The sequence below is a fragment of the Tinamus guttatus genome, unplaced genomic scaffold, assembly GCF_059628265.1.
Source record: "Tinamus guttatus ecotype Peru unplaced genomic scaffold, ASM5962826v1 Tinamus_guttatus_pri_ptg000364l, whole genome shotgun sequence".
In the NCBI taxonomy this organism is placed as follows: domain Eukaryota; kingdom Metazoa; phylum Chordata; class Aves; order Tinamiformes; family Tinamidae; genus Tinamus; species Tinamus guttatus.
Genome location: NW_028288898.1, coordinates 783,065 through 808,435, shown reverse-complemented (window position 1 = coordinate 808,435; position 25,371 = coordinate 783,065). Strand labels below are relative to the sequence as shown.

General features: G+C 37.8%; 1 protein-coding gene across 1 annotated transcript in view; it reads left to right on the top strand.

The window, feature by feature from the left end:
- CLSTN2 (calsyntenin 2) overlaps positions 1 to 25,371 on the top strand; it is a 274,479-nt gene that overhangs the window by 216,515 nt on the left and 32,593 nt on the right. Inside the window, exons 6-8 of the mRNA XM_088530160.1 lie at positions 5,302 to 5,487; positions 9,686 to 9,934; positions 10,328 to 10,449. Of these exons, the coding sequence (XP_088386286.1) occupies positions 5,302 to 5,487; positions 9,686 to 9,934; positions 10,328 to 10,449 (557 nt within the window). The remainder of the gene's footprint in view (positions 1 to 5,301; positions 5,488 to 9,685; positions 9,935 to 10,327; positions 10,450 to 25,371) is intronic.

The window sequence follows — 25,371 nt, the reverse complement described above, 5'->3', positions numbered from 1 at the left end:
AGATTTGGGTTACTGTCTTGGGAAAGATGCGATCCAGTTTCTATGTGTTTCCCTTTGCCATAGGCTCAATCACAGCTCCTCACATCATCCTTCCCCCAGCTCCAAAGACTCCCCTGTCAGCTTATGTCACGCAAGAGGAAGTCGTTTATTAATACTGAAGTTGTCACAAGAGACTAAAACCTAAAATAAAATACCATATTTTCTCATAAGGAAAAATATATTTAGCTTCCCTACGAAATAGGTCTACTTCTTACAGTGATAAAACTGAGTATTTTTGTCACTGTCTAAACAACTGTTGAAGTGCAAAAATACAGGCCCAGTTCTGTAGCTATAGTTGCATAATGAAATCTTGCAGAAGGTGGCAGGATCAATTTTCTGGGCTTTGTCATTACACGTGAACAAGGTGTTTAATTGTTTGAGGAAGATCTTGTTTTATTCATTCGGTTCGTTACTTTTGTTGAAATGAAAACTGTATCTGAAAATTAACTTCAGCATTCTAAAGATTAGACAAATTAGGCTGCCAGATCATCCCCTCCCACCCCATCCAAAAAAAAGGGAGAAGGTGGGGAGAAAGGATTAAGTTTATACAGGTATGTGTAAATCTGTAGAATGACATGCATTGCCTAAAGGGAGAATGTTTTGTGGACGCATATGGTTGATTAATGGAAATGCAGTGCTAATAAAGATATGAATTTAGGTTTCTTTATTACAAAGAGTCTGTTTTTAAGAGTTCAGGATAGATATAACTCTCGTCAGAGTTATACAAAGAAAGAACTCTCTGGCTTCTCAAATGTGCACCATTTTTCTCTTTTAACTTTGGCATATCTCATTGCAAACATTTCAATGAATGATCAAAAGGGGAAGGAAAGTTTCATGGTTGTAAGGCATGTGGTGCCATGATGTGGTTGGTGTACCCTTAAAATAACACATCGTGGGCCCCAGGATTAAGTTCAATACAAGTATCAAAGTACGTGCCTTTCAGAAATGTCATACGCCCATTGATCTTTAGTGTATAGAGATTATATGACACAGGTACAACAGGTCTTTATCAGGGCAGCTGCAGCATGTGGTATTCTGGCAGTATGTGCACTTTCCAGTAAATTCATGGTGTAGGGCAACTGCAGTTTTTTAAGGACAGTGCACTTCTCTTACAAATGTCATCGGTCATATCTACAGCTGCTTCACTACTGCTTCTAAGGCATAGAGCGCCATAAATAATAAAAATAAATGCACTTAGGCAAGCCTATAGAGATACGTCTGACCTTGTTGGACATGTTTTGTGTTCAATTTGTTCCAGATTGTTTCATATTTTCAAATTAATACAGGGCATGTTTAATAATAATAAATAAATAAATAAACCTAAGCAAATATGTAAGGTGTTTAAAAAAAAAAACAAAAAAGAAAAGAAAACTTTAGCAGCTCTGTATCAGAGAAGTTACAAGAGTGTATTTGTGTATTTTAAGAGACAGGATTTAACCATTTCCATTGCTCTGAAAACCTTATGTCCCAGCCTTTCTGCAAAGAGGTTGTATAGACCCTTCTATGGCATTGTATAAATTTTATCTTACATTGAGCAGCCATGGTGCATATCTTCCATCCAGCTTGAGTGACCCAAGTGCAGTGATCCAGCCAGTCTATGACTCAGGTCATACACCTGCCTCGTGTGGGTGCCATACTCCTCAACGGAAAATCAGAGTCAGTCCTTCTGGGAGCAAGATGTAATCTGTATGCTCTAGAGGTGGGTGTAGCTCCTGCCATCTAGTAAGCACAGCAGAATGAAATTATAAATGAAATGTAAATATCAAAATAAAGGAAAAAAATTACATGCAGAACTGTTACTGTTCCTTTATGTTATCCATCAATTAAAAGGAGAATTTTTATTATTTAATGTATTGGGAATAATTTTTATAAAGACTCAAAATGTTACTGAAGGTTGATGCAGTAGTTTTGAGGAATAGTTTTGGAACAGTTTGAGTATCTTAGAGATAGAGATCCAAGTTCACATAGTTTTTTAATAATTTATAAAACCTGAACCAAATCATGACATGTTGATATTTACATTCTAATGCTGTTATGTTGTACGTATAGTCCATTCAGAACTGATCTCACATTTTCTGAAAATGCTTTTCAGTACAAGCTGTATGTAAAGGAATAAGAAAATCCAAATCACCACTGTCCTCTGCAGGTTGAACAGTGCTAATTTTATTGAGGCTTTTCCCTTGTGTTTGTTCTTCCCCATCTACTGTGGAGATAGTGTTTACTTTTCTAAATTTGCACTATAATGTGCAGTTGTTGCACATCAGTTTGTGCCTAAGGAGAAACCTTGATGTTTGAGTATAGTTGATCAAGTGCAAGCTACTATTTCAGATGGGATTATATGTCTTTTAACTGTTTACATAACCCTGGATATGAGTCACGCTTAAAAAAACGATTTAAAAAAAAATCTATTTTGAAATTCATAGGCTTTTGTAGACTCCAGTTATATAAGACTCTTCCTCTGAGTGAGTTTTAGAGGAATTGAAAAATTGCTACCACATTCCTGCAGGCAAGGTGCTGATCCTTCCATGTGTCCTGTACAGGATGGTATTTGAGAAGAAAAATTATTAGCTTTGCCATGCTCCAAATTAAAGCCTCGTCTCCTAAAATAATCTCTTCCCACTGCCACCGCTTCCTGTTACTCGCTTTAATTCTATATGCTTTTCAGCTGTACTGACCTTACTGGTTGTGTGGGTGCTGGCCTCAGCTCCAGCACCTCTGGGATACTGAAATGGTGGGGGAAGGATACTATAAATAAGCCAGTGCATTTGTAGTAGAGTTATTAGTACCTTTAAGGATTATTCTGCTACGTCAGGATTATATTTTACTCAATATTGCAGTATCCCCTGCCTTAGATCACTTCTTGCCTGGAGGGAGGATCCTTAGCTGACCTCCGAAATCTGCGTTAAGTCCCTTTGGACTTAAGGAAGAAATGCCAGTGGGATTTAGGATGGTGATTGGTCTGTGATGCTGCAGGGGGCCACATGCTGAAAAACACTAGTTCAAACTGATGTTTTGCAATGGAGAGCTGAGATAAATATAGCTGATTAATGTACAGAGTTTAGAAACTAGGTACAAATTTTCTTTTGTTGCCAAGCTGGAAAGTCCTGTGAAATGAAAGACCATCTCTTCAGGTGCAGTGGACATTGATGTGGCAGTAACTAAAAGCTTCCATTATTCTTCCATTTGAGTAGTGGCATTTTATGGAGCATATTTTCATAAGCTGTTCTTCATATAACTTGAGATGAGTGTGTGGTTGCAGGCAGGTGTGCTATAGTTAATGGTTCAGTCGCATCTCACATCCACTAATGAATATTTTTGCATGACTGCCAGTTAATTTGAAACTACTGAGAAACCAGAAAGACTATCTAACCTAAAAGCTGCTGCTGAAATGATCAGAAATATTTCAGATATATGTGGGACTCTCTAATTTTCTTTTTGGGTACAGCAGCATCCTTTTTTAACTAGTCAGTGAGAAACTTGAAGAAGGAATAATTCATGTTATTAGTTTATAAATAAGCAGCAAGTAATCATATTTTTATGAATGTTTGAAAGCAATTTGCTGCTCTTGTTTGCTTGGAAAAATTTTAAACTCAAGTTTCTGAAATGGCTAGCAAACAAAAATCTGTTTCTGTAAGATGTACATCAGATGTACCTCGAATGACACTTGAAATTCTAAGGGAGTTGTCGAAGTTGACAATTACAGAAAAATATGTGCAGTACTGCAGATTACATTTAACTTTCTATGAAATGAATGGGGCGAATATCATTATATGAAAATTACTACTAAAACAGCAACTCAACTGTTGTATGAGCAGGCTTTTAAGTAGACATAGCTGTCTTTTAGTCATTTTGACAGTGACGAGCTAAAGATGTTATTTTTTAAAAAACAATGTAGTACTTCATGGAACAATCTGTGTGCCAGCTTCATCGTGACAACAGGATGCTACATGATTGCCATTCGGATTCAAAGGTCTCAAGGAAACTTAAAAGCACGAATTTTAAAATTCCCAACGGCGACGGTGGCATCCTGTCTCCTTTTTCTGGACTTCTCTAACATTTCAGACTCTTTGCATGGACTTTCAGATTTTCTCATGAGTTTCTAATCCAGTTTAAGACTGTGATTTTCAGAGAGTATATTTTTTCATACGTTTGAAAGTGAGGTGCATTGAAAAACATGAAACCCTTTCATCTACTAAATGTTTTTGTTTAAGTTAATGTCCTTTGATATTTAGGAAATTGTCTGTACATTTGCTTTAAAGGAGTTGATTGATTATCAGAACTTTTCTACTTACAGAGTTCTTTAGCTAGGACTATGAGTAGTCAGAGAAATTCCAGCCATGTTGCAAGAGCACATTTCTGAGATATTTTACAGCTACAGTGATATATACAGTAAACAAGCAAAGTAGAATAGGTTTGTGCCTTCAGAATAATTAAATATTTGAATTTCTGTTGATGTGACATTCTTACTGGTGTTTTGCAGTAAGTTGTCTCTCAATTTTGCTAGGGTGGCTAAAGTATGAAAAGAAAAGGTAGCTGAAATTAGTAGTAGTTTGTGATTAATGCTGATTGTCTGTTTTTTTTCTGAAGCAGGTTGTAAGCACCATATTTAATTGGATTTAGAGACGTCAGTTGAGAAGCTTAGTGCTGTGTGTGCCATGGACAGGTGGCTGCCTGAGGCAGGTGATTGCTTAAATATTCTGGGCTGTGAGACATCTGCATGAGCAGATCCCACATAGCTAGGTCTGTGTGGGATCTCTCACTGCCATTTTTCAGTTCGTTTCAAAAATACAGAAGATATTTGATGACAACAGGTGGAATTACAGACTTTTCATATCCTAGTGTTAAAAGCTTTAAATCATAATTCAGTGAGACTGATGCATATAGCCTAGTCCATAGAGCTGTTTTGTTCTGTATCACAGAATTTTGAAATGACACTGAAATCAGTGCAATTGACAGCCTCATGTTTGTAGAGCAAGCTGGGAGACTGCCACAGGGGCACTGGGGGCTCTGGCTGACACTGCTCAGCAGTTCTTGTTAGGAACCAAACACAGGTCTTGTACAACTCTAATAGTGGTGTTAATACAATTGAATCTGGATCTCTTTACAAAGAGTTTATTTTTCGGGCAGCAACTCTCTAATGTGAAGCCTATAACTTTGATTTTTGTCTTGGCAAGCAATTGGAGAACAACTATGCCATTTGAGATCACGTAACTCCCTTTCTCTTTGTAATCACTCTTGGATCTTGTTTTTATTTTTCCCCAGACTGGAGCAAACGCATTGAGTACAGGCCTGGTTCTGGCAGCATCCCTTTGTTTCCCAGCATTCATCTGGAAACCTGCGACGGACCCGTTTCCTCCATGCACACCACCATCGAACTGCAGACCAACTCCATTGGGAAGGGCTGTGACCGTGAGACGTACTCTGAAAAATCTCTGCAGAAGCTATGTGGTATGACTTTCAGTTGCTATAATAATTATATTTTTCAATATATGGATTTTGGACACCCAGATCATAGGGAATTGTAGCTATAAAAATAAATGGGGTGGTATTTGACTAGTGCTCTATGCTTGTTTTCCTTTTGTTTTCACTCTTGTCAGTCCTTTCTACTTACTTTCATTTTTTATTGTCTTCATTTTTCCATTTTTCGTCTTTTTCTTCATCTCACTGCTTTCTTACTCTTTCTTTCCTCTGTTACTACTAATTGTTCTGGCAGCATATTGAGATATAGATTGGCATCTTGCTCTGGATGCTGTACAAAATAACACCAACATATTAGGGAGACTCTGCTTTCTGTTCACCTGATAAACACTGTGCCAGAGCTGAAACAGCAAAATAAAGGAACATTTGTGACAATCATTTGAGCAAAGACATTAAAGAAACATTTGAATTTCAAAAAAGCGATATTCCAGAGGAGAAATGTTTCCAAATTATTTTCTTCCCTTTTCTCACCTACTGATAACTTGGTTTCAAAGATAACAAATTTGTTTTGACAGAGAAATTAAATACCTTAGGATACTGCTGTATTTTCGTGACTTTATGCATGCTTGTTGTAAAAGTATGACCACAGGCTAAGCCATGTGTCTCTTGCCTTTTGAGATCTGCTTTCTCTCTTCCTCCTCCAAAATCCTGTCTTACTAAAGTTCTCATTTGAAGCACTAACAGTATGATTTCCCATCTTCTCCAAAGTGTCTCTATTCCAGGCTCCTGTTTAAGCTGAAATGGCAAATGTACCCCGTGCTATCAAAAGGCAATGCTTTCTTTCCATTTAAATTCATGGCTTTTGGCTTTTTGTGCTTTGCTATTTGGCTTACGTTTGTTTTGATAACCACACTACAGAGCTGCAGAGATGTTAATACACAATGCCCTTTAAGAAAAAGATGTTGTACATTAATATTTGACCAAATAAGGAAAAACAGAAGGCCAATTCCCAAGGAAAAATAGCTTACAATTAAGATTCTGTAAATATATGCCAATTACCTGCAGAGACTGAGGAGAGGAAAGTAAGGTAAAGGTAAGGGAGTATAGTAGAGTTCTCATAAAATCTCAATATTCTCAACCCCAAAATTGCATAGTAAAGAAAACCAGACCAAAAAAACCCCATAATTTTACTCCTGTATCTCCATCCATCTGACATGCATCCGAGAAGACAGGTCCAATGGTGCTGTTGTGCTAGTTGCAGGCAGTGCTTGGGCAGATGGTAGTGTCTGACAATATTGCTGAACTGTCAGTTTTTGCTCAGCACATCCATGAAGAATGGAATATAAAACACTTGAGAAAACAGAGTGAAGAGTGTGTATGTAAATCAGGATAGGAACAAAGGTCATAAATGATAATGAGCTGTACACTAGAGTTTCATCTGGGCAGGTTTACACTGTGGTATTTAGTATTTGCTGCTATCCTTTAGAGAGAGCCCTTAGGAAAGCAGGTTAAGTTATTTCTGGAAAGCATTTTTCTCCCAGTAGTGGCCTTATTGTGTTGTAATGGTTGAATGAATAAATTCTTTCAAAGGAAGAAAACCCTGTTTTTTTCTTACGAGTTGAGGCACTGCGTGATTGTAGAGTGCAGAACTGAGCAATCACAGACTCACAGTGATCACTTGTGCTATCTGAACTACAGGATTCTCTCTTGCATTAAGGACCCAGTTCATAAATTATAAGGTCACTTCTTAATTTATCAGTTGGAAATCCACATAATTCATATGCATTAAGGCTCATCTTTTATTTGACTGATGGTTTAACTCTACCTTTCAATAACCCGGGGACTTGTACCCACTTTGACAGTGGAGGTAGGCAGTATAACTTAGGCAGGCAGAAAACAGGTCTTCAGCTTAAATGATCCAGGTATGTTTCTTACATCATTTTAAAATGAATGATTTATTAGTCTTGTTTCTTTAGTAGGCATTTTTTCACTTTATCATCCAACAATAATAAAAAGTACAAGAACATAAAGAAGAAACAGTTTGGACTCTGAAAAACAAATCTCCACCTGAACATGGTGGAAAGGTAATTGTAGTGCTGTCGTCTTTCACTCTAAATATTGATAACAGTTAAAATAATGGAATAGCTAATATTCATACTTGCAAACAGTTTCCTTAAATCTGTGCAGGCAGAGGGCCAGCTCCAAGGCCATGCGCTAACAGAAAGGGGAGACCCTGCCCTTTCTCCTAGGTTGTGCAGCTTTGAAGCAGGCTCCAAGAAATTCTTGCAACCTGCTGGTCTGATGGAAATGCAACATTTTGCCTTGGTTTTACAGTTCTTACAGGACTGGTTACCCTCTGGGCAGGTCAGCGGTCTGATCCGTTTCAGCAAGTGCCTCAGTACGTGCTTCAGCTGGCACAAGGTTTGCAGATCCGTGGCTTGGGGAGCAGAGGTGGGACCATTGCTTTCAGCTGCCTGTGAAACCAGACGCTTAGATACATAAAGTGCACCTCACTGTGCCATGTCCAACACTGCATGTGTATGCTGTGGCTCCCAAAAATACCTCATTAATCTGAAAGCATCTTAGGAGAAAATGGTGTGAACCGTTCAGTCCGGGAAGGGCACTAAGCCAGGAGAGAGATTTGGCTGTCTGGGAACGCCTCCAGACATGGCCTGTTCTGCAGCTCTGTGTGCATACGAGACTAACATGGCTGAGCAGCTTGGGATGTTGGTTGGATTTATTAAAGTGGAAACGCTGTGATTTCTTCCAGCAAAATGTCCTTGAGCACATAATCCGGTGGTTGTTTTCAGAGCAGGATTAACATCCGCTAACAGGATGATTCCATAGTGACCCATAAATGTCCATAAAAGCATGGGTGTGTAAAAGAGAACCTGTTGAATTTGGTACTGGTACCCAAATGCTCTTACCCAAGCCTGGTCATAAGCAGAGAAGGTATGGGCATTTGCTGAAGCAACCTTAATTTTTAAACTCTAATTCCAGACAATACACTAGGCTGCATTGTCTCAAAACTAACTACAATTTGTCTTTGTGCTTAAGTTCCAAACACAGAGTTGTTTGATATATTACTGTCACTTCAAAACAACCTCATTAAAATTTTTTTAAAAACTGTTTAAGAAGTTCTGTTACTGAATGATATGAATGTTTTAATATTATTGCTGGAGTATAACACTATAAAAGATGCATAGTCCCACAGATCATTAGCATAAAATTAAACACTCCTGCAGAGGGCTGGGATCCTTTTTCTCGGGTTGGATACTGCAGGAGGCTGGGACATGTTACTAGCTTGGGATTTTTTTCATTCAGTTTGAGTTTGTCCACCATGTTCTTACCTTTCAAAGTATCATCAAGAATAAACAAAATCTGTTTTTGCCTTTTTTACTCTGTCAAGCCTGCTTTCTGCTAAATGCTACCTCTCAGTGGCTATGTAAAGAGTCTAACTGTGTAGCTGTTTTTAAAAATGCCTGACAATTGTTAAGCTGCCAGAAAATACAGATCTTCCTTAATCATGGAGTTCTAAAGAACTGTACTCTTTTATCGAATCTAGACATCATGCTGTTTTTCATTTCTGTTTTTTTTTTTTTTTTTCTTCAAATTAATTCTAACAAATGTGTGTGCTGTGGCTAGGAACAGCTTTGTTAATGATTCCCGTTTTAGAGAAGGGCTAATCTGAGTTGTGAATGTCACTTAAAAGTCTTATATCTATCTTTAGACAAAGACACCTGGCGTTACAACCATCATGCACCTGTCACAAGCCAGCATTAAAGTGATATTACCTATTTTTAGGATGAATACTATTTACAAATGTAGAGACATTCATATGAATATTATTGCAAAGATCTGAGACTGACTGTTGGACTCTTGTCCTACATTTACGTCTGCTCTACAGTATTCTGCAAGACACCATCTGCACGTGCAGTGTATCTCCAGGCTGATGAGGAAGGCATATTCCCAGATGGAGGAACAGACTTGGTTTTAGTCTTAGGAGTTCTTTAAATACCTGACTGGAACTGAAAACATTTAATCTACAGAGCCCTTACTGGTTTATTATGGTCAGTGCTATATAAAGGTATATATAATTTGGTAGTGAATCTAGTAGGATCATTTGCATAGTAAAAATTAATTAACAGGAAGGTGTGAATCAGGTCCTTGGCCTATTTATTTGCACTTTGTTTAGTCTCTCATTTTATTCATTATCTGTCATTTATAGGAGCCTCTTCAGGTGCCATTGACCTGTTGCCGTCTCCTAGTGCAACGACTAACTGGACAGCTGGGCTTCTCATGGACAACAATGACATGATTTTTAAATTTGATGGAAAGCAAGGAGCCAAAATTCCAGACGGAATAGTTCCAAAGAATTTAACTGATCAGTTCACCATCACCATGTGGATGAAACATGGACCTAGCCCAGGATTAAGAGCTGAGAAAGAGACTATTCTCTGCAATTCTGATAAGACAGGTGAGTGTGTGCTTTATTTTAGAACTGTTTGGCAAAGGGCGTAAGAAATTTGATAGAGTGTTAGCGTTTTTTTCTTCAGTTAATGTACTTTGAAAGAAGGTTGCAAAGCAGGGATGCTGCCTGTCTGCATGTTGCTGACTCACAGCTTCTTGAGGAGACTTTTGTCTACCTAAGTTTCAAGCACTATATCTCATCTTGGATAATTTCTGAAATCCCATCTATGGCTTTTGAAGGAATTGGTTGACAAATTCATTTTTTTTATGATTTAGGTTGGGGAAATCTAATTCTGTCTGTGTGTCTGTCTGTCTCTTTTAGGTATATATTGCTTTGAAACACTAAACACAAGTGTGGTGGTAGTTTCATGCACTGATCTTACTGTTCCACTGTCTTTAGAGATGAACCGACACCACTACGCGCTGTATGTGCACAACTGCCGGTTGGTGTTTCTGCTGAGGAAGGATTTTGACCAGGCGGACACCTTCCGTCCTGCAGAGTTCCACTGGAAACTGGACCAGGTACTTGAGCTTTGCTGTTGCCTGTAATCCGTCTGTACCTAAACTGTCTCTTTACCCGATTAGAAATTGCAGGGAATAGCACTACTGTAGATGAACAATTTTGAAGAAATTCAAAATACTAGTGTTGTGGTTTTGTAAAACCAAAAGTCTGTTACAATTATGGTGCAGCTCGTAACACTTGTGACTAATAGGGAACCACAGAAAAAGAGTTAAATGAGTTGAGTCAATTAATACAGATTTTTAGTGCAGTCATTTTATACCATGAGTAGAGGTTTGCACTCATTGGCATGGGAGAACCTAGAGAAATGACATTGCATATAGTTCCCTTAAAGTTTTCCATATATCTTTAAAAAAAACTACTTTATCAGCACAGTGGAAGTGATAAAAGCCTTTTCAATAAAGAGTATGCTGACATAGAGAAAGGCATTTTTAATATATTTTAAGTCTAATCTGTAGACGTTCACTTTCATCTGCTGTGCTGTATGTGATTTCTCCTTATAATGAAGAATATATTGCAGGGAAATTATTATTAAAGAGATAAGGGTTGCCTTTCATAGATTTATTAGTTCTAAGCAGGATAAGGATCACTTGGATGAAAGAAGACAGATTTCAGCCAAGTAGTATTTTCTCAAATAAGGTTTTTTTCACGTCTTTGAGCCTGAACTATGTTTGAAGACATAGATATTATGGGAATGGTTGTTACCCTAATTAACTTTAAAAATTTATACAAAAAGATAATCTCTGTCCTGATTATCAAAATTCATGTGATGATAAACTATGTGATAGTCATAGCACATGCTTTTCATTTCCATCAACCAGTTTGCAGTCAATATCTCCTATACTTGAAATCTTACAATGTCTAAAAAGAGGCAAGTTTACATTAAATCAAGGTAAGATTACAAATCTTGAGCAACTGATGTCATATCAGATAGGGCTGTTCTGTGTATTGCAGATATACTTCAGTGCACTGTATACAAAACGTTTAAACTCATCAATGGTTGATGCAAATTTTATGATTATGCAAGCTGTATGCAGTCAACTTCTCTTCCTTATCCTTAAAATGGGAGATGAACAGTGTCCTCTGAATAAATGGAATTTGTATGTGATTCTTGTAACTTAGCCATGACAAAACACTGGATTCAGAAAAACATCTGCTTCTCTGACACAACTTTGTCATCTCTATTACAATCTATGGTTACTTTTTTCACACTCTACTTTCTCCATATAATTTCCATACTCATTAAAACTAAAACAAAAGTGGGATAAAAAAAATCTGATTATTTTTTCTTTATTTTATCGGGAAAAAAAAGACAGTGAGTCCTGAATATTTTTTTCATATCTAGCTAAGTTTTTATGTGTGATTAGCCTTGAAATTGAGTTTCAATAGCACTAGTTATTGATGAGCAGCTTGTATTCTTCATATTTTTATTTCGACAGTGTTACTTCTTTCCAGATAGTGCTTTTCGCCTCAGGCATCCTGTTCTGGATAGCCAGTCAGTTTCAGAAATCTTCTCTATGAAATATGAGGGGGTACTTCAAAGCAATACGCTAAATAAAAGTGTATCTAGTTTAGGACAGGTGCGATTCCACCTCCAGTAAGGGATAAAGAAGGCTATTCTACAAATTTTGTCTGAATTTAGCAAACCTGGGGTTTCCCCAAGGAAGAAAAACATCTTGTAGCATGGGTTGAAGTTTCAATAGACTCCTGCATATCTGGTGCCAGACATTCTGCCTTTGTGATGTAAATACTGATGGAACCTGACGATTTAAATGGCAGATGACTCAGTATAGGGACTTTGAGATTAAACTGATCATGTTCTGAGTTAAGTTTCTGCAGAGAAATGACTATTTTGGAGGAGTTTCAGCAAGAATACATACTGAAGGGAGCCCAAAATAGTTCTCGATAGGATACCTCATTCATTTGTCCTGTTTGGTGCTAAACTTTATCACTCTGTCTGAAAATAATAACCATTTGCGTACTCTAAAATATGTTCCCAATTTGTAGCAATAGAGAACAGTAGGATGGGAGTTCAGCAGCCAAGGGACAGTTTTCTTAGTTAATATTAAACAGAACTGAATGATATAAGATAGAGATAGAAAAGACTTATTAGAGCATATAATTCATTTCTTTGCATTCAGCTACTGCCAGTTGATTTCCACAGTACATTTTCAACAGTTCATTCCAGCTGAGCAGGAATGTGAGATTAAAGTATAAATAAAGTGACCACACTGGTGATACTGTGTGGTAATACTGCTAGCTTTGTCATTGGTAAAGGGATTTGGTGAAGATTGCTGCTTTTACCTCCTGTTACTGCTCAGTCTGACCTGTATGATAGGGTAAATTAGAAATGATTCGAAGTAAAGCATAAGTGAGGTAAGCTAGTAAGAAACTTGCATAGTCTTGAAAGAAAGCTAGTCAGAGATCTTTATTTCAAAGTCATTAAAATTATTTATGCAAACTTCTAACTATCCCTAGATTTGTCCCCTCCCTCTGGTAATCACTGGATATTTTGCATTGTACCTCAGATAACCAGCTGGCATCACCTGCAAACACCTCTTGATGAAATGAGCGTAGCAGTTTCAGAAGTATCTTAAGTGCTCTGGGCACTTTCAAAAATCCTATGAGTTGATTATTTTCATATTTAGATTTTGAAATAGCGCTGGAAATCTCTTCAGAACTGTTCATGCTGCAGATGTGGGGATCAAGCTGAGTTCTGCATCTTCACCCCTTGAACTGGGCTGTCATATGGGCTGTCGCAGGCTGCACTGCAGGTGTACGATTCAGGATGAGTATTGGTACCGAGCAGAGCCATAGCACAGTAAAAAGTGGCAGAGTACTTATTGCTGAGCTCACTTTACGGTTGTAACAACAGTGTTTAGCTTATTTTCACTGAGAGGGATCTGGTGACCTTGGGATAGGGTGAGGCATAAACTAGTGAAATCATTTATCACTCTTACTGCAGAGCGGTGAAATTTGTTATAGCAGCTGCTTTGGGCTGTACGTAGCCCACGTGTCTACTCGGTCTCTCAAGGTGCTGACCAAGACGTGAGCTTATTGCCATTCCAAATCCAATTCCCTAGACCTCCTTGCTGTGGTACGCAGCAGAGCTGCAGACCCGAGTAAGAGCAGTCCCACAGCACACTGTAGAGCTACACCTCAGCAGCGCCTTTGAAGGTGCCTGATACGGCGCAGCCCGAAACCCCAGTGTAGCAGCAGCTGCCAGGTGAGCCCAGGGGAGGCCGTGTCTTTAAGTCAGTTCACAGACCAAAAGATTTCAGGTCAATTTGACTGTTATTGGCTGAGCTAGTATTTTGCTTATCGTGTTGAGCATGCATGATGTGAAAATGTCATAACCCTGAGCATACGTCCCTTTCATATAGAACTAGGTAGAATATAGGTTTGAAATGAGTATGTCTGAAAATGGCTCTAATAGAACTAGCAGACTTTAAACTTAAACTTTTCCCTGTAGGAAACAGGGAAAAAAAATACGGATTTCTTTTTTCTTTTCACTGTCATCCTTTTTGAAACTAACTGTGCCTGTCATCTTAGTTATGGAAGATTCCCTTAGTCACAATCTGAAATAAAAGGTGTGGATGTTTTTCAAGAAAATTGGTCTCTTTGGCTCACTGGATCATTAAAACTCTGTGGCTTTCCCAAACATCTGCTACAGGTCCCAAATTATAGGTGGTTCTTTCTCTTTGCTAATTCTCATTTACTTGACATGCAGGTGTTTTTCCTTGTTTCAGTGATCAGAATCATAACTGTTTCTCTGAGTTTCTCATGGCAAAAGTTTAAACTGAGTATCATGAAAGGTTTGCTGATATTTTTATATCTTTTCTAATACTTAATTATGTCACCACAGCCACTAAAGGCCACCTAAATAGGCACCTAATTGCCTCAAAAGGATAGGTGTACTTTTAATTTTTTAGGCAGCTAAACAGAAAATCGGGCTAAGAAGAAAATATGAAATATATATTTAAAAAGTGTTTTTGTACAGTTTTTTATTCTTCTTGAAATGCTGTGATGATTGATTTGGGGGTTCTCTTCCCTTGGGATGCTCATGTGCGTACGTCCTCGTCCTCTGTGTGTGTAACCAAGGTCTTGAGAAAACGAGTGGCTTGTCCAGCTCGTGCACAGAGGAGGCGAAGCCATAAGGTGGCAGTGGCCTCGCGGGGGCTTCCAGTCACAAGTGCCCTTGGAGAGGTGCTGCCTGGGGGCTTCCTCACCTGCTCGTGTGACTGCACCTCCCTCAGCCCCTCACGGGTGCTGTGGCCGGCCCTTTCCCTGTATACAAGTATGCCAGGACTGCACAAGAGATCAATTTATAATGATATATATAAGGGTGGATTCCCTTTCTTTTGAAATCACTGGAAATTGATTGTCAGTGCAAAAAAAAATGTTTCTAAAAACACTTCAGGGAAATCTGTTTACAACTTTGTTGTAAAGGTTTGAACTAGTTCTCCTCCTGCTCAGTGTTATCCTCAGGAAAAACTCTTTCGATCCTCAGCTTCCTGCTGTAAAAAGTGACAGTTTGTGTATGTTCCCCATTTGTGGTTGCTATAGTTAAAAGCTTCGTTCCTTAGTCTCCATCCATGTTGTCTTATTTATTTATTTATTTATTCCTGTAGCCTACATAGGATCAAATCCAAATAATAATTTGAATAATGGACCAAGGTGTTCAAGCCTTTGATGACAGTAGAAAGCATAACATTAAATAGGCCAAGGCACAGCGTATTCCACTCTGTTCACCACCGATATTACATTTCTCCTACTAATACTGAGGATGGTTCAGCCAAGAGGTTTTCTCTTCCTCATAAATCAACAGAATGGGAACACTTCTTTGCGGCAGAGAGGGAAGGGAAGAGTCTTAGCCAGGGATGTACGTTTGTTTCATGTATTTATTTTTATTCATAATGGGATTTTTTTTCTGTTTTATATCCATGTTATCATCGTGAACCTAGTCCTCCAACCCACAGGCAAAATTGATATTGATACCATAAAAAACAATGACTTCACTGCATGATCTGTAGTCATTCTCAATCAGCAAAAATAGATAAAGATGCAGAAAGTTATTGTTTCTTTTCCAAGATGAGATAAAATGCTATGAATAATCCAGAATAAGCCTGCAGTGCTTTTCAGACACAAAACAATTATCTTCACTGATAAGAAATGGAATAAGAAGGTTATTTAGATAAATCTGAATATTATGCAGTCTGTCTCGGTGTATGCACACAGATGCTGAAGAAGGGAGGTGAAGGCCCCCATTACTTTTAACCAACTCATCGACCTCCCGTAATGGGGTCTCACACCTGTAGTGAGCAGTCTTGTTCAGTCATTCCCATTTGCTTTCTTCAGAAAGCTCCCATGCCTGGACACGGTGGAGCAAGTGCTGTCTTTGAAAACATGCATGTTACATGGTAAAAGGGCAAAATGGAAAGGGTTTGATAGCTGGATAATTTGATAAAGGTAACTAACTTACCCTTCCTAGGTTCTTATGTGCTATGTTTTTGAATTGTTTATATCTGGTTCTAACAAGTTCCTTTCACACTACAAAAGCTGTAAGTACCCTCCCTCCCTCTTGAGAGGCTCAGGGAAAAAGCCAGTGAGTGAATGCTTGTGGGAAGCATGGTCTTGTCAGTACTAGAGGGCAAAAGGAAGGCACAAGCTTCCACATTTGCTGTTCACTGAACTTTGCCTGAGAATAGGGACTTCAGGGAGTTCCCTCTTTCTGCTAACATGGTGCCCTGTTTAGAGTTAAGTTTTGTAGTGTGGAGTTTAGTCGCAGATTTTATTTGAAACATAGAAGTGTTTTGTATGTTCCTAAATCACTTATTTTTAAGTTGCTATGCACACCTGCATTGACTCGTCCGTACATTCTCAATAAGAATACTGAACAAACATTAGAAAACACCAAACTTACGTCCTACACAGCCAGTAAGAGATAAATGCTAAGTGAATCATTGTAATATTGTAATGAGATGATATCATTCCAGGCCTCAAAAAGTCTCCACAGCATCCAAAGCACCACAAGCCTTTTACATTCTAGACCTGTCTTATCTGACACCATTTATTTACCACTTTCCCTCCTTAAATGCTATTTTGCTACATTTTATTCAGCAACTTGCTTCAAAAGAGCCTTTTCTAGCACGAGGATGCATCAGCAGTGCTGATAAGTGCTGAAAATATTCTTTGAGATTACAATTTTAAAAAGATTTTCAAATACATATATTCTAATGCAACAGTAATATCTCTACTAATAGCAAAACCTTGACAAACAGATTACAGTGACTGGCAAGAACTTGCTTAACTGCATATAAAAATTCCTTTGTGTATTGCCTATAAATTGGCCAAGCCTTGCGCATTTCTGATTTCTGTAGCCCAGCATAGTGTAAAATGCAATGACTGAACTTTTCCTCTATAAACCGGAAAAAAAAAAACCAACAAGGCTAGGTTGAACAGGCTACAGAAAGTGTTTTATTATCTGTTTATATTTGCTTGAAATTATTGAGACATGTTTCTGTCTCTTCCACGTTTTGCTGTTTTTCTCTTTTTCTCTGACCATGATACAAGGCCAATATAGTTTTATAACTGTGGAGCATGATTTTCAGTACCTGTCCATACCTTTTACCTTACCAATTGCCTAACAATTTTGAAAATGTCTATGATCTGTTATGTGTTGTCTTCCAGCTGTCCCTTACAGGAGGAAATGTAACTCACAATATGTGCTTACACGTGTTGCATAGCGAAGGACTGTTGCAGTGAGCTCTTTAGACCGAGACACACCCATTTTTGACCAGATCAAAGAAGAAAAAAAAGGATAGGGATTCTGTTTGCAAGTGAAAAAGAACTTAAGAGCAGTCATAGTACTGAAAATAATGAGAAGTGTTGCTCTTGTATTAGGAAGATAATACGTGGATACAAAGTCCTGCATATGTTTAAACAAGCTGAATTAAAATCTCTATGAAATTGCCTTATATTCTATAGGATTCTAGGCATTAAAAAAAAAAAAGAAAAAAAAAGCCCAGTCAAGGCATATATTGAATTAAAAATGGGAATGAGTAGTCACATTGTTTTCCTATTTAAAGGCTGTTTTTCATATGTATATTTTATACTATCTGCGATTTTTCAGTAATGCCACTTGACTTCATACAATATATGAACATCTCTGTCTTGTTGGGGAGCAAGATTTGTTCCTTGGTCCATTTTTCTATGGCTTTGTGTGATTTATCTTGACAGAATTAGGAGGCTTTTAAGCAGTTGGGAGGTGCTTGAAGCATTTTACAACAGGTGGGGCAGACATCTTTATTGCCCAAATGTAGGATAGGAGATAAATAATGTTTGTTATCAATAAATTGGGGGTAATTTATCTATATGCATGAGCAGTTTATTCCAGCATTGGAGCAATGGTTTCTGGATGTCCATGGCTCAGGAAGAAAATATGGCATTGGTTTTCTTTTGATGTTCTTACCACATCAGGTAGGCTGTTGACACTGATAAAGCCTCGAAAATTCAATTTGTTTTAGGCTTTTGCTGAACAATTACATTAAAAATGCATAACCGAGCAGCTTTCTAGTTACACAGTCACAAAATAAACATGAGACCCTGCCTAACTGTAGTCATCAAGTGTTATTAAACTGGCATGCTTGCTTGATGCAATATAGCAATGGAAAAAGTGGATTATAATAGAATTATTTCATTGTGTATGCACTATGGATCTAATTTACTAAGACACTTGAAGTACCAGCATGACAGCACAGAGACATGCTGCAGTTACAGTACATAATTGGGGCTTTCAGGTACTTTATCTGCCAATATGATAAAGCAAATTCATTATTCAAAGCTGTAATTAATCCATCCATATTTTTGAAATCTATTACGAGAGTAAATATTGCACATTACAACTTTGAAGGCTGCAAAAGCAGCTCAAAGCTTCCTTGCAAACATTATACTTCACTGCAGTATTGTCACAATGCAATAGCGTATGCACATTATACAGAAGGATTCTTATTTGGAACTGAAATACCTTATTTTCTAGCATTTGCAGGTATTTTATTGTACCCAGTGAGATTTATTAAAGAAAAAGTTATCTTTTTTTTCTCTCTGTGCCCTGGAAATACTAGATGAGACACACAGCTAAGAGTTTCATAAAGTTTATTGCTGATGATTGAAACCCATTCAGCCTCAGGGCACGTGGCTGGTTGTGCTGCCGCATGGGTGACTGAAGTTCAGGAGAGGCATCAGGACATGCGTTTCTCTGAGGCTAATGGGGTTTCTTCCTACAGAACACAGGTGGGCAGGCAGTAAGAAATAGGATTGTCTTACAGTGAAACCTTTTCTGGCCAATATTCAAAGCAGGATTAATGGCAAGATGGAGTCAGACAGTTCAGGCTGGTTTTGAGAAGGACATAATATTAATAATGTGGAATTCTAGCAAATGAAATAAAACCATAGAATACATTGCGGTCAAATACAACTTCCAGTGAACTCAGTTCAAAACACTTAGCAAAATGAATAGAAATCTTCCTGTTATATTGTTGTCCAGCATGTTGTTTTTGATTGGGAAATGGAGGTTTACAGAAATATAAATACTTTACTACTGAAATATGCTGTAAAAAATGATGTAGAACTCCATTTAATAATGTCTTCTTTTAAGATTTCAGCCAATAAATTGTGATTTCTTATTATATTTATTATTCAGATTGTATTAGATATGCCTGGTCCAATATTGGCGTAGAGAGTTGGACTTCCTGTCACTTCCCTTCCAGTTCTATTATATGTGACTCTTTAATTAGCAGTTTAAAAAATATTATAGTTAATGGTTTCATGAAGCTTGCATCAGGAATTTGTCACACGGAATCAGTCATTTTAACAATTTCACACTTAAGTCTGCAGGTTACTTTTCACTTTTCTATGGATTTATTCCTCCTCACTATACTGCCTCCCTATATGACCATAATGAATTTTCTTATTTACAGAACTCTTGGGTTGTATTAGGAATAATTGCAGTGGCTGAAAACAAATATTTATGACTTAGATGATTTTGAAGAAAGATTGATTTCAGTTTTCATGAAGGGCTGTATTTGAATCAAGCCCTCAATTTAACATGTTTTTTGTATTCACCACACTTTCTGGAGAGTTGGTATCTATCAGTTATGTCAAACTATCCAGCGAACAGTGGTTTTACTTGCTAAGGAAATGTAAAAAATCCTGAGGGCTGTGTTAAGCATCTGCAAAGTCTTGGCTTTGCTGCCCAGTTCTCAGCAGAACTACCACTCTGCTAACTGGGAATCTAAACGTTTGCTTTATTAAAGAACTTATACAGGCTCTGCGAGAGTGAAGGGAATGCCAGCAGCTTTTAAAGGAGGTCAAGATAACGGTGCAATTTGTGAATTCCAATTAGAAATGGAGTCTGCAAATGTGCTTGGATCTGTCAGCTGTGCCAGAGCATGACAGAGCGAGGATTACCGTAAAATTTAGCATTAACTGGCATCACAGTTCTGATTATGTTACAAATAGTTGTGAATCCATTTATAGTTTAGTAGCTGTATAGAATTTCTGGCTAGAAAATGAAAATCCTTTCTTTTAAATATTTTCATATCTTAAAAGTACTTTCTAGCTTAGAATCTTATATTCTTTGCAAGCAGGATGTGAAGCCCACAGAAGTTTTCTAGGCAGACAAAAACAGGATCCTCACTCCATCTTCTATTGGGAGAAGTTGTTTTCCAGTGAAACTTCAAAATTCTAAGGGCAACTTTGATGTTCAAAAACTGTAACTCTTTTGAAACATAATTTCAAGAGAATTACTGACATTACTCATAGCTATAGAGTTTTTATTTGTGTTTATCATTTATTGTGTTTATCATTTCCCTTGATATTTACATATTAAAGTCATAAAAATCCTATATTGCAAATACATTTCCAAAAAGAGACATCACTAAAGCACATCTATTGTTGTACCATAGAGTTTCCATATTATAGCCTACCTTAGTAGTTTTAAAGTACCCTCAGAGACACTTAAGGTTCTACCAGCCCTAATTTTCTCATGTCTGCTTAAAAATGCTAAAAATCTGCAGGTTGACAGTGTCTCAATATTCCAAGACCTCAGCTAGTATCCTTGCCACTGGATACTTAATGGTATCCTTCAAGAAACCAAAAAAAACCCCAGTATTCCTTTTCTTCAAGCAGTTACCCAGAGTTCAGAGTTTTGCCAAGTTATTTTCTGATCTTACACTGGTTGTTTTATTATAAATATAGCCTTTTTTCCTTTCAGTTTGTTTACTCCAATTAACCTGCAGCCCCAAATGTGTCCCACAGCCTTTTGCTGCTGTTGCTGTAAGCGCTGCAGGGGCTGCGTGGCGTTGGTTAGTCTGTGCTTAGGGGGCTCCAGCTCCTGGCTGCAGTGTCTCCCTGAGGTCGAGGGCCGTGCCGCGCCGTCCCGCGGCCAGCGCCGCCGCTTCCACTTCCAGCTTCATTTCGGAGAATGCTGAATATAACTGAATGTGGCTAATTCAATATTCTTGCAATAACTTATCTCCCAGGGTTCAGCTAAAGTAAACAGAAGAGTAAGAATCACAGTTTGGAGGAGTGTATTACAGTTCAAACAGAAAATCTTTTTATTCCTCTAACCCTAATATATATGCAATAGTAGACCATACTACTTCGTACGTGGCGGTAGCAGGAAATATGCAGTTTGCTTCAGATGGCTTTTCCAAGGGTCTTTCCGAACTCCGTAGCTCCTTGCAGTATTGTCTGTCGCATCCTCAGCTCTCCCCTTCTAGCACACGCCCTAGCTGGTTTTTAATTTCCAAAATGCTTGGCCGTGAGCTGGTTACCATTTCTATGACTTACCTGTCATAACAGTAATCTTTAAGCAGTACCAGTGTCTTTCGTTAAGCTATTCACTTAAATCTAAGAACCATTATACTTGGAGGTTTCATTTACAAGCCCAGTACTATAGTTTTGTCCATATTATCAGGCTTGTTTGGTTCAGGATACTCTTTTACTCTTAAATAAGCATCAGGAGTCTGCCCAGAAATAAGTCTACACCTACATAAATTACTAGGCAATTTGACCATTAAACATTTCAATACGATAAAATCAAGTAAACTTCTGCTTTCTTACATGCTCTTAAGTTTTTTCTTTGGAAATGTTGAAAAGTTTTTCAAGTAGTTGGGGTAGGTGCCTCTTTCCTCATGGCTGCAGAAATGCGCTGACTCAATTCTCTGATTGCTCTTATGCCACTTGTATAAAAAAAAACCTGTCTCCTGTTTTCAAATTAAAAGTTACTTTGACTAACCCCAAGAAGATGCAGCTACTTATATTTCAGGTGAAGTTTAGAATAATTATTTATTGTAAACCGAAACAGGGGTTTAATAAATCAGATATTTGTGCTGCATAGCCAGATTTAGAATATCTGTGTGGCTACACAAGACACACAAGGTGTATTTCACGCTGAAGTAGACTAGGTCAGTGAAAATACAAATAATTTTAATTTTATTACTAAATTTCATTTCTAAGTATAAGCATACCTGGTTATTTTAATTACAAGATCAAAAAACTTAATGAAAGCTTTATTACATTGGATTATCCACACAGTTTATTGCTACTACATATGAATTGGTATACATTGGGATTGAAGATTATCTTTAGAGTAGCATAAGGCATTAAACATAGCCTTAATACATTAACCTCACACCAGTAATTTGAAAATCCGGAAACACGATTTTTTTTTTTTTTTTTTTTAGTAGCAAGACAAAAGGCTAATGATTTTTTCTATTATTTTTGATATGCTCTGCTCTAAATTTAAATACATTATTAATTTACACTCCTAGTGATGCTTCTCTTAACCTAAATGCCAATGGGGATGCTCTGTAAAAATGAACAGTTCAGTGCACCAGAGCATGGGTGTATGACTGCTGTGCACTCGAGAGGGATACACAGCCCCACGCTGTTTGATGCTCTTGTGGATTCATTTCGATAGTTGACTGCCCCAGAGAATTGCCTTTTTCTCTGATAATAAATTAGCCATGCTTTCAGCTGAGATTGGGGTCTGACAGATGTAGTGTAAATGTGATTTCTCACACAGCCCATCCCGTCTTCACACCCTTCAGACACATTTAGTCATCCTCAGGTAATACTGGATACACAAACACTTTCAGGGACTTCAGAGTCTTTTTCAGTAAAGCTAAAATATAAAAAGTGTTAAATGAAATAATAGTAATTTAAGGTTATGTGTTATGCTTTAAGAGTAAATATTGGAGAAAGAAGAAATCTCGGTAGGAGACTCATGAGCACTTCAGAAGTTTTTCTGTTCCTTGGCTGTACGTGTACTTAGTTTGTTTATCAATTAATTTTCAGGTTCATGCCCCTGTATTTTAACAGGTCCTGAGTGATTGCTGGTGCATGAATGGAATGCAGTAGCAAACGCTTAACATGGAGTTACCAATCCTGAGTTGATAAGCCCTCGACAAGAGGTGGTGCTGCAGATTGAACCCAGTGCTTTCCCTGAGGAGTAGCGTCTTTCGGAAAGCGCACGGCTGCCTGATGGGCCTCTGCAGGACCAACGGGAGCACTCAGGGCAGGGAGAAGTAGACGAGTTCGATCTGATGGTCCCCAGCTGGAATGTTAAAGTGCAGACAGAGCTTTAGCTGTTGCTGTGAAAAACATAAAAATAATGAAAAAATTGCTGGAAGATGTTGGGGGATGAGGTGAAAGGGCAAAGAAAGAAAAAGGATGGCAGTAGATAGGAAGGAGACAATGCGCATTGCTCATGGGTTGATGCCGCCATAAAAAAGTCAAATGTGGAGAGTAGGGAAGTGACAAGAATACAGATTTGTTCCTAGTGGGCATACCTTAAATTTCATATATCAAAGTAAGGATTTACACTATGATGACTGTATAGTCCAGTCAGATTTAGAAGTGGCAGATTTCAAACAAAAAAGTATTCTAACATAAACAATATTTGGGAAAATGCAGAGTACTTCTTGTAAACATTAAGGAACATACGGTAACCTAATTTCAGCTCCTAAACATACAGAGTAATAGGATCTCAAAAGAATATATTTTTACTCAAGAACCACATGATGTAATTCAAGGAAGGTAAATGAGATACCAGAGGAAAAATTGAACCAGTTGGTGTCCACTATTGCTTCTCTTAATCCTGCAGTTTTGATTACCATTATCACAACAAAATAAGAAGAAAAAAAACTGGCAAATGAACAAGAAATTATTTCATTTGGGATGTTGGAGAAATCAAGAAAAAATATCCAGTAGGAGGTGTTGCTTTGAGGGATCTCTCATTTTCATACTTATAGTATTGGGGAAAGAATTTTAACCCCAAACTAACTTCTGGCCCCAAGGTTCTAGAGGAGTCTGTTATCGTAACAGCTCCACATACATCAATTTATTTGGGTCTACTATACGATACTGTAGGGGAGAACACTGGGATTTTTCATTCTTAGTATTCAGATATTGGTTCCCTTTTTATTTTTCTTTTAGAATGTGCTATAAAATTTTGAAAATACCCAAACCATTTCACCCTACAAATATATAAAGGTATGTATTTCAGCGCTCACTGCTTTTCTGAAGAACCAGTCCTCTCACTTTTAACAATAGTAATTATGTTATAACAATGTCTTTAATCCAACAGCCATTTTTCCATCAGTGAAACAGTGCTTCAGAGGGAAAATTTCAATGAGCTCAGCTGTGAATAAATGCTTATGCTTCTACATAATTACTTTAATGATATTCATAAAACTTTTAAGGCTTGTTACAACATTGATGTTGAAAATTCATTCCTATGGTCTATTTCTTTCATGTCCCTACTGCCAATCCAGAACTCCGCTGGATTACAGGTCTGTAATGCTGACTTACTTCTTCCCATAAAAGCACTAAGAACATGATTGTAATTAGTACTGCAAGAAAACTATCTGCTACCTAAACAACAACATTCTCTGGCAAAGTCACAAATATAGTTGATATGTAATTACTTCTGAGTGGTATATAACATATAATCAGTCTGCCTACAAAATGCCAGCTATGTAATTAGAGGCCCAGCAGTTACCATTCAAGTAAAGACACTATGCATAATATTTGGGTTGTATAATTTCCTGTGTTATATTCTTGCATAACTACAGAAGCAGGGATATACGACCATCCCTCATGTTAGGGAAATTATGAAGGTAACAAAATATGTCTTTTTTCACCTTTCATGTGCAATAAAAACAAAATAGCATTTGCTTTTCCTGGCATTAGTTCCTAATTGCCTGCTCGAATTGAAGAAAATAAACCCGAATCTGTTTGGAGAAGGCGTGCATCGTTCTGCCTTAGAGCTGCCTCCATCTCAGACTAGAGCACTGTGCAATTCAGAATTGCTGTAGTAGTGGGCTCCCATACAAACAACACTAAATGCTTCTCTGCAGAAATACTTTGGGTGGAATATGAGAATGGCTTAAGAGCAGGAGTTCTGTTATCTCTGATTTGCGCTGTGAACTTGCAGTAGAGCAAATATCTTTTAAGTAGATCACCTTTCCCAAAATGTGGAACTGTGAAAGGGCATTAATTGCCTGCATCAGCTCCGTCTTCCTTTGGTGAGTGCAGTTAAAGTCTTGCAAGCACTGTTAGCACCTTTGAAGAGGGACTTGCCAGGTGATGTAAAGCCTTGGAAAAGTCCCTAGTGCCGTTTGCGCGAAGAGGGAGGTTATGATCCAGAGGGATACACTGCTGTGTCCTCTTCCGTGTGCCGAATAACCAGCCTGAGAATCAGAATATTTTCTAGTTGCTGAGAACTGAGTTACCAAGCCTGGGTGTTTACTAAATGAATGAAAAATAGCACATAATAGTAACTTGGGATTTGAATAGATAAAGGCAAACTAATGCTTTTGTCTAGCAAATAGAGTGATGTGTGTAGGTGAGAATGTGCA